Source organism: Saccostrea echinata, unplaced genomic scaffold, assembly GCF_033153115.1.
Source record: "Saccostrea echinata isolate AGI-Se365-2 ecotype Australia unplaced genomic scaffold, CSIRO_AGI_Sech_v1 ptg000002l, whole genome shotgun sequence".
Classification (NCBI taxonomy): domain Eukaryota; kingdom Metazoa; phylum Mollusca; class Bivalvia; order Ostreida; family Ostreidae; genus Saccostrea; species Saccostrea echinata.
The window spans coordinates 10,570,396-10,583,535 of NW_026889751.1; the positions used below are offsets into that span (position 1 = coordinate 10,570,396).

General features: G+C 33.7%; 1 protein-coding gene across 1 annotated transcript; it reads right to left on the reverse strand.

Moving 5' to 3' along the window:
* Positions 1-251: 251 nt before the first annotated feature.
* LOC133204249 (protein dispatched homolog 1-like) lies at positions 252-6,708 on the reverse strand. Its single transcript, XM_061339993.1, has 10 exons — positions 6,294-6,708; positions 4,210-5,912; positions 3,893-4,120; positions 3,648-3,773; positions 3,375-3,527; positions 3,081-3,210; positions 2,604-2,731; positions 2,426-2,503; positions 1,058-1,228; positions 252-719 (listed from the first exon to the last, which is right to left on the reverse strand). Exons 1-10 carry the CDS (start codon positions 6,706-6,708, stop codon positions 252-254), a joined length of 3,600 nt encoding a protein of 1,199 aa, XP_061195977.1.
* Between the last annotated feature and the right edge of the window lie 6,432 nt (positions 6,709-13,140).

Genomic DNA, 13,140 nt, shown 5'->3' on the forward strand with positions numbered 1-13,140 from the left:
AATTTACACTCCCCTTTACCCAAGGATACTTTGTACCAAGTTTGGTTAAAATTGGCCCAGTGGTTCTTGAGAAGAAGTTGAAAATGTGAAAAGTTTACATACGGATGGGCAGACGGACGGACAACGGGTGATCAGAAAAGCTCACTTGAGCTTTCAGCTCAGGTGAGCTAATAAGGAAGAGGAAGGGGTCTCATCCTCCTCCCTCCCTCCAAAAAAATTATTTTACAAATGTTGCTGAACTTCAAGGTGAACTATTTTGGCACTTTGTCTTTGAGATCATTAGGAATTGTGATGGGATTGACATCTGAGGGAAAGGGTGTTGAAGAGGGTTTTCCATCCTTTGGCATCGATTGAAATTTGTGTATGCAGCAACAAATTTTTTTGACCAATGCTGTGATAGAACCTGAATTTCCCTCAGGTCCTAGGATCAGCAGAAAGGAAGTGAAACCAAACAATGAGAAAAACAAGGATGTAAATACTGTTATCATGACAAATATTCCAAATTGATAGATAAATTGAATTTGAGCACCCAGCATAAAAACGGAGGCCCCAAATGTTGTGAAGGCACCAGAGAGGACAGAGAGTCCCATCTTTTCCAGCATGTTCCGAGTTTTGTCCTTTCGATTGATACTTGGTGACATGTTGTAAGCTTCTGCCAGATGAACAACATAATCCACGGCTAAGCCTACTACCATACACAGGTTAAGGGACTCAAGGACCTAGACCAAAAAATATGAAATCATTACATCATCAGGAAGCCTAACAGATGGATCTTTTTCAAAAATTAAATAAAAAAGCATGATAATAATTCAGGAGTAATGGCACCATTTAAAAGAAAATTATTTTTAGCGCTTCATTTTTTTCCATACTGAAAAAAGCATCTAAAAATAGAAGAATTTTTTGAAAATGAGGAGATACTATTCTAGATGATGAATATATCTAATTGCTGTACACCCATATTAGGACATTTTTTTCTCATTTAGAGGTAAAACCACACCGTTTTGAGAAGACTCTTGAAAACATAACTATCCTCAATGTTAACAAAATTAAAACATACCCCTAATTTCCAGCCTAGCAGAGGTATAGACCCTAAGACACACACCGTCACCAGCGCAATAACGACCCACGCTAGGAATCCAATGATGAAGTTCATGGTGGTGATGATGAGAACTGGCAGAGCCACAGACAAACCAATAATTATCCCCAGATATGCTGAATCTGACAGTACCTACAAAAGGGTTAGATTAATGATTATTTTGCTGATATAAGTCTGTCTACTATAAATTTATCATTCTTACATTCTTTTATATAACCAGTTAGATTTTGGTTATAAGTTATAAAACTGAGTCTCGGTCTATATCCGTTGTTCTAGCGTAAACGGGGAAGAAGGAATGTTGGCGGGTAATAAAGTAGCGGCGCTGTGGGGCCGTAATACAATGTAAACGAGAAAGGTGCCGTATTCCTTATGGTCTTCCAATATACAGTCCAAGAACTGGTAAAATCAGGTTTCCAAATTTATTAAACACGATGGTAAATAACAATCAACATGAATTTCAACAATAGTTTAACGAGTCAAAACTAGGTCTTAACCGAGTTGGATGTGGCCGGTAGAACATCGGGCCTCCAAACTGAAGAAGGAATAATGGACATAGCTTTTTGTAAGATTAAGAGTAAACAATGATTGACTTATGACACTAGTTGAGTTGATTGATGGACAGTTGTGTTTCTTTAATAGAATGGACATGAAAGAGGTTATAAAGTAATTGTATAAATAAAGTTATTGATACAGAATTAACAAATCCCGAGGCATTAACACCTAATGAGAAGATTCTTTTGACAGAGTCACCGAGTGTCAATTGGACTGTCTTAATCCGGCTTCAAAGGAAATGAGATAAATAAGAGTTAAAGACACAATTAATTCGATATTAGCACATAGTAAAAACAGATAAAGATTTTCATAGATAAACGTCCAAATTTAGTATAAAATATTAAAAAGTTATTTTAATTTAAAAATGTTAAATTTGCTCGGTGATACTTTTATCATTACATTACATGAAATATGTTAATTAATAACCATTTTACGCATCCCGCGAAGTTGTCTTGTAACCGACATTGTCATTGCAAAATTTTTCTTTGTCTCTTAATGTTTAAAATGATAAAAATCTGTAAACCAACACTTCAATGAAGTTCAAATACACACGCACTCTTGCGCAAAGTTTGGAATGCGGTGATATTTAAAATTTAATTAGCAGTGAGGTATAAGATGACTACTGTCTTCATGCTACGGCGCTATTGATTATAGGAATGAGTGTATAATGCGTGCAACTCTTTCTGTAAAATATAGCACCGTAACTTGAAAAAAAAAAAAAAAAAAAAAAAAAAAACACACACACACAAAAACTTAAAAACGATCGGTCCTTCTTACCTCCTGAACACGTATCCAGTGCCACGTATTTCTTGTACACTGGAATCCATTCTTTAAAGATGGTGGCATTTTTGCTTTCTAAAAAAAATTACAATATTTTGTTTCAAAAACACTTCCGGTAATTAGGCAAAGAGAAGGATGTCTTTTTAAATATGTAAATAGTAAATAATTCTCTTACCTCAGTGATCATTAGCTGTTCCCATGCACGATAGAGTGGTCCTCCCTCGCTGTAGCCCAGGGTGAAAACACTTACTGTTAAATTGACTTGAATCCCAAAATATCTAAGCTTTGAACCGTAATATAGTCCTGAATTCAAATAATAAAAAAGAAATCTTTCACAGGAATAGACATTTACTGGAAAGTAATTTTAAATGTTACATAAAATGCAAAATGCCGGGCAGCTTTGTAAAAATCATGTATTTATCAAATTTCCACAATACCATTATGCCATTTAATATAAAGCTATTTCGCGGATATTTCTCGCAGGTTTACCAAATAAAGACAAATGGGTACATGTAAGAACTTGCGGAGAATTTTGACAAGGTATAGTGTACAACTTTACTTATAATGTGTGTTCTGTGATGAAGTTCCCGTAAATTGTGTTTTGTGACGAAATTCTTACATAAATTACTTAAATCATCTAAATTCTATATACCTAAATGAGTGTTCTGTGCTATAGTTGTTTCTCCCGCGACATATTCCTCTCCAATAAGATGATTATACAGAAAATAGTCTTCGTGTAGCCTGCCTGTATATCTGTTGGTTATCCAATATCCAAGTCCAATCTATAAAACACAAGACGTATAGCCTTAAGCTTGCATTTTATTAGATCCGCCCACGTAGATTGGTACACCTTTAATAGCGATCAAAGAATCTTCGACGAAGTATTAATTATAAGAGGTCCAAAACATTAAGAATGTTTGAAAACCGTGGTGAATTTGGAGCTTACCTCCAGCCATCTGTTATAGTCCTTAGGGAGAGCAAGCTGTTTACCATAGATACGAGGGTTGGAGGACATGAATTTTGTCATGTTAACTTCATCCAATGGGACATCAACATTGAGATCAGAAGGGTAAAAACTCCCAGACTTTTGAACGTCTTCCTGTGTGTAGCAGACATTTTTTTCTCTTGAAATATACTAATACTGATCCTAATATTTAGTAATAAATCACTAATCTTACAGTAAGTTACATTTTTAAATGGTCTTAAATTAAAGTCATACCTGAAGAAATGTTTCCATGGCTGTCAAATAGCAACTGACTTCTGGTTTGCTAGTAATGGCATTTCTTCTTATTTTCAGCTGATTTATTTCTGAATCGCTTGCATTTTCCAAACGTTGACACAAATTCTATAGTTAAAAAAAAATGAATGTATCTCTAGACCAAATGTAAAAACAAAACCAAAAATGGTTGAAATAAATGAGTTATGGAATGGAAGATATTAGTATTCAAATATAGTTATAGTTACATAGACTGCCGTCTGGGCCTCTGGTGACGAGGCGTCAAATGTGTTGTCCCAAACCACTGTCCCGCTGCAGAAATCGGATTTTTTACGACTGCATGTACTCGTGTCCTTCTCCAACATTCCCCATGCAAGGAACACACTTGTGTACTCTCCCTCAAAATTCCTCTGAAACGTGTAATAATGGTGGTATGAAGCTCTTCCGTGGTTGTGTGTGGATCGGAATATTTGTACCTGAAATAAGGATATTTTTGCATTGAACGCCAATGACAACAATTAAGGCTTCGAATATGGATTATGAATTTTGTTGAAAAATAACAAACCTGTTTGCTGTCGGGCTCTAAAGTGGTAGCACTGTATATGAAAAAGGAGGAAACTCCGAGGAATATAATGGGAATGACAAAACGGACCACTCTGAGGGACATGAATGAAAAGAATCCATGACGGAGAAACCGAACAACTAACATCCGCTCCTCAAATTCTTTCCTAATCTTTTCCCGTTGTTCTGTGGGCTCTTTTTCTTCGGAATTTTTCTGTATTTCGGACTCCTGCAAGTTATTTAATTTTTTTCTGCTATGAATATGGGTTTTTTGGGGGAAGAGACGCGATATGTCCTCTTTCGCTGTTCGTCGGGGGGAGCACAAATATGATATGGAAGTTGTTGAAGACCCGGTGGTTGATTGATTTTCATTCAAGTCTGTTTCGTGTTTACAAACCTTACATTTCAAAGCTTTAAAACAACATCTTTCAGATAACCATGAATAGAATTTGTTAGTTCGTGGTCTAATTTTCTCTGAATACAAAATAATAGCGGTTGGAAAATATATCAAGTCACATATATAGTTGACACCCACTAGAACACCTGTAAAAAGGCCAAAGGATGCCACGGGAAGGAGCGGAGAGGTACCACTAACTAAAAAAGCTGCCATTGTAGTCAGAGATGTTATAAATGTGGTCTTGGCGGCTCTGAAGTAGCAGTCAGTGAGGCGATGAGCCAGTGTCGGGTACTCCTCATCACCAGTAAGACGCCAAGAATCGTAAAACACAAAAACATCGTCTGCACCGATTCCAAGAATAATAAACATGGAAATTATGTGAAAAAATCCAAAATATTCATAATTAAACACATAGCGATACACTAAATTTGCCAATAAAAAGCTTGTTAAAATGCTGAATATTCCGAAAAATGTTATGAAGAAAGATTTAGTTTGAATCCACATAACGAGAAAAATAAATAGAAAACTCCCGATTGCGAATAACATGTCATCAAAAGCCTGTTTTGTGACGTCATTATCAAAAATCATTTTGCTTGTGTAGTACAAATGTATTCTGTCCCCAAGAATATTGTCGCGAATGTGCTCAATATTTGGTTTCATTTTATTGACTAAGAAATTTTTTATTCGGCTCTTACTATTTCCACCCCAGAGAGGATATCCCATTGGCAGAAGTATTCTGGTAACAGATGACACACTTCCAGACCGACATGGATCATATCCTTTGGGAAATATGAACTCAACAAACTCCTTTGTTTCATCCAATTTCGTTGCATTACACAAAACTTCCTTTGAGTTTTCAAAAGTAAAATTGTTTAATTTTGAATTAATACTGTTGTATGTACCATCAAAAAGGCGAATTATCGACCAAGGTTTTACACACTCAAAAAACTCGTCTCTTTGACAGTAAGTGTGCTTATAATCCCTGAAATTGTACATTAAATTTTCTGTTTGTTGGATAAGTACGAGGTTGGATTGGCTGAATATATCTCCATTATCCACTTGTAGGATGACCTCTACAATATCCTCGACTTGTCCTCCAACCCATGTAGGATAGTATATCCCGTACACAGGCCTTGTTATCCTTAAGGAGTAGGAGTCTCTACTTCGCCAGGCCAGGTCCTGCTTCCTAGTACTGTCATCATACAGGACCAGGGGCAGCTTCTTAAAATCCGTGGGGAACACATTATCCCCAGAAACAAATAGGGATACTGTAGTCACTATTGCACATATGTGTATCGTAGAGGACAACACTGCAACAGAAATAGAATTGTCAGAAACGTAAAAATTATTATTATTATTATTATTTAATGTTATTGTCATCAATTTATATGTTTGTTTTTTTTTTTTTTAGTTCTTTCACACGTAAAAGAATAAAACAATTTTATAACATTGCGAAACTTACACTTATCTTAATTTTTCTAATGTCTTTGATGATCGATATACTGTAGAAGTGAGAGATCTATTTTAAGTATTAAACCGTAGCAATCAGATAATATTTACACTATGATTTTAAACTTCGTGTTCTGTACCATTGTTCTGTTCGGAGTTCTTTTCAATATGGACATGTCTATTGAATTAAAAGACGGTATTTGTTTTGTATTTATCGATAAATGAAAAAGGACTGAACTTACAGAAGGCTAGTATAGGAAATTTCACAATAAATCTACAATAAAAGAATGTTTTATAGGAATTTTCCGTCTGTGATACGTCTTTTTCATGTTGGTCCTTTATTGCTCCCTCCCCTGATGAAGTGCTTCTTGTTACCACTGAGGGGGGATCAGTTCCTATTCCAACTTGGGAGGATAACTTCTTTAGATACCTCCTCTTTTTCCTCTTCTTCGGTACTTTTGTGAGGGGCTCTAAGCGCGGAGGAGGTTTAACTTTTTGCCCCAAGACCGTTCTTGATGAATCCGTTTTGCCAAGAATGTCTTTGTCGTTTATTTCACAATATTTTCCAATGTCGTAATCATTTTTAGAATTTGTCAGCTGGTCATTTTCTTTCACATATGCTGAATATTCTGAGGTACCTTCATTTTGAATTTCCATTAGAGTTTTTTTTTTTCACTGTCTTCTATGTCTCGATCCTTGTACATAGAAATATCAAGCTAAATCCGATATCAATAGTTAAATGACTTGGTTTCAATAGACACAGTGTTTTGTGGTATAGTTAGCTTAGTTCTTTTCTCTTCGCTGCACGTTGAAACATGTTCAAATCGTCACAGTAATTAAAGCCTCTCGCTTTGATCGTGAAAGTAACATTTAATTGGGTATTGGCAATTATATTATTAAGAAGTTTTGTTTTGTTCTTCCTAAGAAAACGTCGCACCTCGATTCATTTATTATCTCTCTGAAATTTCAGTGAAATAGTTACACATCTTTTATTTTATTGCTATTATTTTGATAAAATGTACTCTTTTTTTCCTTTATTTCTAACGTAAGTGTTATGATGCAACAGAAAAATGGGGGCCTTATATGTTTTATGATTATTTACCCTTTTAATTTAAAAACATGAGAGTTTATTAGTCCAAATCGTTTTGTTTTTATGACTAAAATAATGTTATTTTCCCGCAATGTATCCTCTGTTTAAAAAAAAATAACTACATGTAATACCTCGCCGTTGCTCTCCAATATCTCGAAAATACAAACACAGATATGGAAGGATATAAAACTTAGCATCAATTTACCAAAAAAAAAAAAAAAAAAAAAAAAAAAAAAATCACTAACGAATTTAATTGTTTCTTTGGCTATATCATAGTATCTTCCCAATGCCAGGGGCCCTGAGTCCACTCGTGGAGCGTCCAGGTGCGGACTCAGGACCTCTGACGTTGGGAGGATGATAGTAGAGATAATTATATCAGTGGTATTTACATTAGAAAAATGCCTATTTTGAAATTGGAATACACGATTTAGACTAATGATAAATTTCTTTGAAGTTTTGAAGTCTCTTATTTCTCAGCTGGTCTGGAAGCACGCGTATTGGGAACACCGACCTATAGTTATAATTAATGCAGATATATGAGCACCAGGCGTGAGGAGTTAATTGTGCTACAGACAGAATATTTAATTATAGTTCTTAATTGAGCATTAATCGATTAATTAAGTGACACGGCCTAACAAACCAACTCAGTTCTATATTTTTGACTCTAATTTTAAAATTTGACAGAGAGAAGCAATATTGATAATTACAGCTTTAAAAAAAGATTAAAAATTAAAAGGGATTAAAAAAAGAACTCGTTGGAATAATGATTTGAACTACTGAATACTCTAAAAGGGCGTAATAATTATATATATATATATATATATATATATATATATATATATATATATATATATATATATATATATATATATATATATATATATATATATATATATTAGGGATGGCAATTTGTAACCGGTTAATCGATTAATCGGTCGGAACGATGGTAATCAGTTAGAAAATCCGTAATCGGTTAATCGGAAAAAAATAAAATATATTCAAATTTGAACGCAATTTTCTTAAAATTCATTTTTAGAAAGGAAACTTCAACACATAAGAGTTGATCATTTACGGTTTTTACACACCTAATAATTAAGGTTGTCAGGGCGTAATTATGGCTTCGCGGCTAATTGGTCAGTTTGTGGTGAGTTAATTACTGATTTTAAAAACATCAAATCGTTTAACCAGACTATCCTGTAATCCTTTAATGATATTAAATAAAACAACGTAGAGCTAATTAGTTTGCCTTTCTTTTGCCGTTATCTTTTAAATTATAGTATTAGAAAAAGATTGGACAGTGAAAGTTCAGGCATAGTTGTGATTATGGTGTCAATGCAGATTGAACTTGTGTGTGCACTGGAAAATTATCTGCGTCTGTTTTCTCAGGCAAAATTCATGTTTTTCTTATAATTTTTCTTGTCTATTGAAATTGAAATAAAAGATAGGTACATATTAAGTTTCCTGATCGAGATAATAAACAGAATATTCCTAACTTCTAGCGTCTTTATATCAGTCTACTTGTGTATATGAAAGAGTTACTTGAAAAAATATAATGTCAAAAAATGTGTATAATATTACGATTAACCGATTAATCGGTCGGAACGTCTTGCGGTTTATATATATATATATATATATATATATATATATATATATATATATATATATATATATATATATATATATATATATATATATATATATATATATATATATATATATAAATCGTTCGATTTGTGACAATCATGTACCTACAAATTGCATGTTACAGAAAACTGTGCTATATCGCTTTCGTTACTATAATAACGGTATTAAATATTAAATAAATATTTAACAATAAAATATATTTCTTTGTTAATGCGGGGGTAACGTCGAATTGTGATCCGGGTTGAAATTTGATCCCCAGGGGGTGGGGGTCATTTTTCAACGTTAAATATTGAAACCAAAAGTGTTGAATTTAGACCCTAGTCTTCTGAAAATTGAACCGCATCGTGGAATTTAGATCATGAAACCGGTTCTTAATTCAACGACATAAAATATAGATTAATGAATTGATATTCACAACTATGATTTAATCAATAAAAAATATACACTTAATTCATTTTTATTCTTTAGATGAACATGTTAATTTCTTTAATTTTAAAAGGACAATTTCAAATGGACAGTCTGTTCAAAACTTGAAACACTTTAAAGAGGAAGGCTCAAATTTTTCGTAGAACCCTTAAAATATATATGCTAGTAATTTATTTGTAGTGTATGTTTCGCGTATACTCGCAATGTTTGAGGTAATATTTATATAAAGGAAAAATTATCTAAATAGAGAATATTAGTATACATGGTTAACACAACATACTATTTAGTTCAGAAATACGTTTGTTTACATTTACAATAGGCTAACTGCAACCACTATTCTTCCTAAATATTTCTAAAATTCGTAATTTTAGCATTTGGGAAATGTTGGAGGTTTGAAGCATGACGCATACCTGTACTTTTTCATGCACATACTAAGAAGCAACTATATTTATCTTGAAAACCGGAATTTTTTTATAACAGCTTAAACTTAAAGTGATCTTTCTATAGGACTTTCACTGCCTTATTTCAATAAATAGTTAAACAACGAACTCTGTGATACTTACTTATTTTGTTCAGTACAGGATCGAGCGGGGGCAGGGTCGGCACCCCCTCCCCCTTTTGGAGATTTTCAGAGTTTAATATCTATAGTAAATGTAATAGTACCATCCAAGGTAACATGGATCCCTTGTAAGTGTTTAAGATTATGTATTAGATCAGCTAGTGCTTCAGAAGTGTTCATTAACCCCCTAACCCAACCCCTAAAAAGTTTCTGTTTGTTTATGATTCTGATTTGTTGGTTTGTTGTTTGTGTTTAGTTTGTTCATCTTCGTTCCTTTTTTTTAATTTTTTTTTCCGTTTAAAAAAAATTCTGGCTTGAACACCCAACCCTGATTTTCAGCGTAATAATAAAGTAGTAAAATATGACATTGGACCCCCTGCGAATCCGTCCTTGAAAATTTAAAATAAAATGTCCTCTACTATGGAAAGAAAATCTTACCTTCACTGGATCTTACCCCCTTCGTGAAATAGTTTTGTAGTTAACCATTGGCTGGGCGGAACCCTCGATCCCCAATAAACTTTTTTCGTAGTTCCTTTTTTTCTTTTTTGCGAACCTTTCCAGTGAAGAAACTAAAAAAAAAATCTGTCCCTGGTCACCTTAGAAATAAGTAGTCTGTCCTAAGAAGGCCTGGATATTGAAATAAATAATCTGACTCGAAAAATTCCCCCACCCCCATCCCCATTCAGAATCAAATGGTCATCCTCTTAGTGGTATTAACACAATTTGAAAACAGGATGTCGAGTTCATGAGGATGTTTATCGGACAAGTCGACATAAAGATCCGACATGTTAAAGGCAAAGATTACGTAAGTTTTCATGGACAACCGTGCCCTCAAAGATGAAAATAAGTTAAATCGTGTACTGTTTCACAACGCACATAATTATATATTCGAGATGATCTCAGACCTATTTTTATTATTCTGGAAAAATAAACGTTTTGAAACTGAATTATTAATAAAAAGATGCAGATAAATTGCGTAAAACAACTTCCAATTCAAAGACAGTTCAAAACTCTATAGTTGGAGTCAATACTCAACAGGGTCAATTTTCAACTTTTTGAGGTCAGGAGAGATTAGAGAGAAAAAAAAATACCAAGCTGGAAAAATACACAGAAGTTCGCGTACCTATCATTTTTACCAAAATTTTCAGTAAATATAAAAAATACGTGTTATTATTATGGGTATTACGTATTTTTTATATTTACTGAAGATTTTGGTAAAATTGATAGGTACGCGAACTCCCGTATAAATCACGACTTTTGGTCTCAATTTTCAACAGAGAGAAAAACACCCCCGGTTAAATATTTTACGTTGAAAAAGAACCCCGGGTCATTATTCAACGTTACACTGTCAGTAACGTTTGCAATCCTTGCTGAAAAAAGTTAATATATATATTTTCCCTGCACGAAAGCCTATTAGGATAAAAGAAATTAAAAGGTTTTATAGCGCCTTTTCAAAGGCGTTATAGCGCGAAAAAAGGCGTAAAAACGCCTTTTCAATAGAGGTTATATCGCGGAAAACGCTTAATAACGCAAATAAAGGCGTTATTACACCTTTTCGAAAGGCGTTTTAACGCAAAAAGGCGTCGTTACGCCTTTCTAAAAGGCATTATTATGCCTTATTATATATTTGTAATATAATACAGGGTTTTTGCATCCCTGATATGAACACAGGCACGCGCCCTGCAATACACACCCTGTATCGGCACCCTTTATTTTACCCTTTATCACACCCTTTATTACACATATCCGGAACATCTCTGTATTTTTCATTCGGAGTACCTCGGATCTTTTTCTATTAATTTAATTGTTAATGAATTTATTTAAATTGTAATCTTATTTCATCGGGTATTTAATGTTGTTCAAAATAATTATTTTTTAAATTTGTAATTATTTCATTTCTTATCACTGAATATAATGCCTTTGGGAAAAAAAAATGAGAAATGGAAATTCAACAAAAACAGAACACATTCAAATTATTAAAAATTCAGTAATTAATTTACAAGTTTATAAATGATTTTAAGACACTATTTTCAAATATATAATAAAAACAACAATACATGGCAAAATCTGTATCACACCCCATATCAACCCTCGACCAATATCAGCCCTCTGTCCTTCGGCCCTCGGGCTGATATTGGAGTCTCGGGTTGATATGGGGTGTGATACAGATTTTGCCATGTATTATTCTCTATTTATCAAAAGGCGTTATTACGCCTTTCTAAAAATGCGTTATTATGCCTTTTCAGAAGGCGTTATTACGCCTTTCTAAAAAAGCGTTATTATACTCCTTTTAAAAAAGCGTTATTACGCCTTTTAAATTTTTTTTACCGTAGTTTGACTCAAAGTCTTTCGTATAAAGCATTGAGAGAAGCGAGGTTAAACTAAACATAACCGTTGTATTAATTTTGAATTTCTTAATCTGTTTTGGTGAAATGCAACGAGTAACTTCAATTTTGAACGCGGGGGGGGGGGGGTGTTACGGGGGGAAAATGACAACTTACTTTAAAAAAAAAAACTTCAACAAGCCAAAATTCTCCTATTCTAATTTCGAGTGCGTGGGGGAGGTGGTTGGGGGGGGGGGACAAAGACTTCTATGGCCGGATGTTATGTCCCCCCAAGTTGAAGTCGGTTGCAGGTAAATTAACCTCTCAGAAGTAATTGTATCATTTTAGAAGTTCTCAATTTATTTTTGGTCCAATGTAGAACAAAATAATCCTTATATTGACCTAGAAGTTCATGTGTAGGTCAGTATAATGTAGTATTTTTTCTACAATGTTGGATTTCGAGCTAGAAATTCAATCATACGACAAAAGCTATTTATGTGTGACTGTTTTATTATTCTTCAGTTATAACAAAGCATCTTGATCTTACATTGCATGGAAAGGTTGTGGAATGCATAGTACCATACGCGTAGTTGATTAAATATTCCCTTGGAGTAGTGATAACATCAAATGAATGCATATCGCACAAAAAGTTATCCTGGAAAATTTACCCGATATAGAAAGAATTACAAAATCAAAGTGCTGAGAGTACTGGGAAGCATTATAGAATTTGAAATTCATCAGAATTGAATCAAAACATTACTGTAACTTACATAGCACTTGATAACTTTTTTTCATGATTTCAAATTAATGGCCGAAGCACTGGCTCTTTTGTAGTCTAGATTTTTTTTTTTGTACAAGGCTATATATGCTGTATTATATTTCAGTAAGTACAATTTTTGTCGTAGACACCTGATATTTTCTAGTCAAGTTGTTTACTTGCATTTGAAGTCAGTTCAATTTAATTTCCAGAAAAGCACTATTTAATAAATGCCAGACATAAAATGTTTTTTTTAAAAAAAAGGAGCCGTGTAGATTTTCAAAAATAC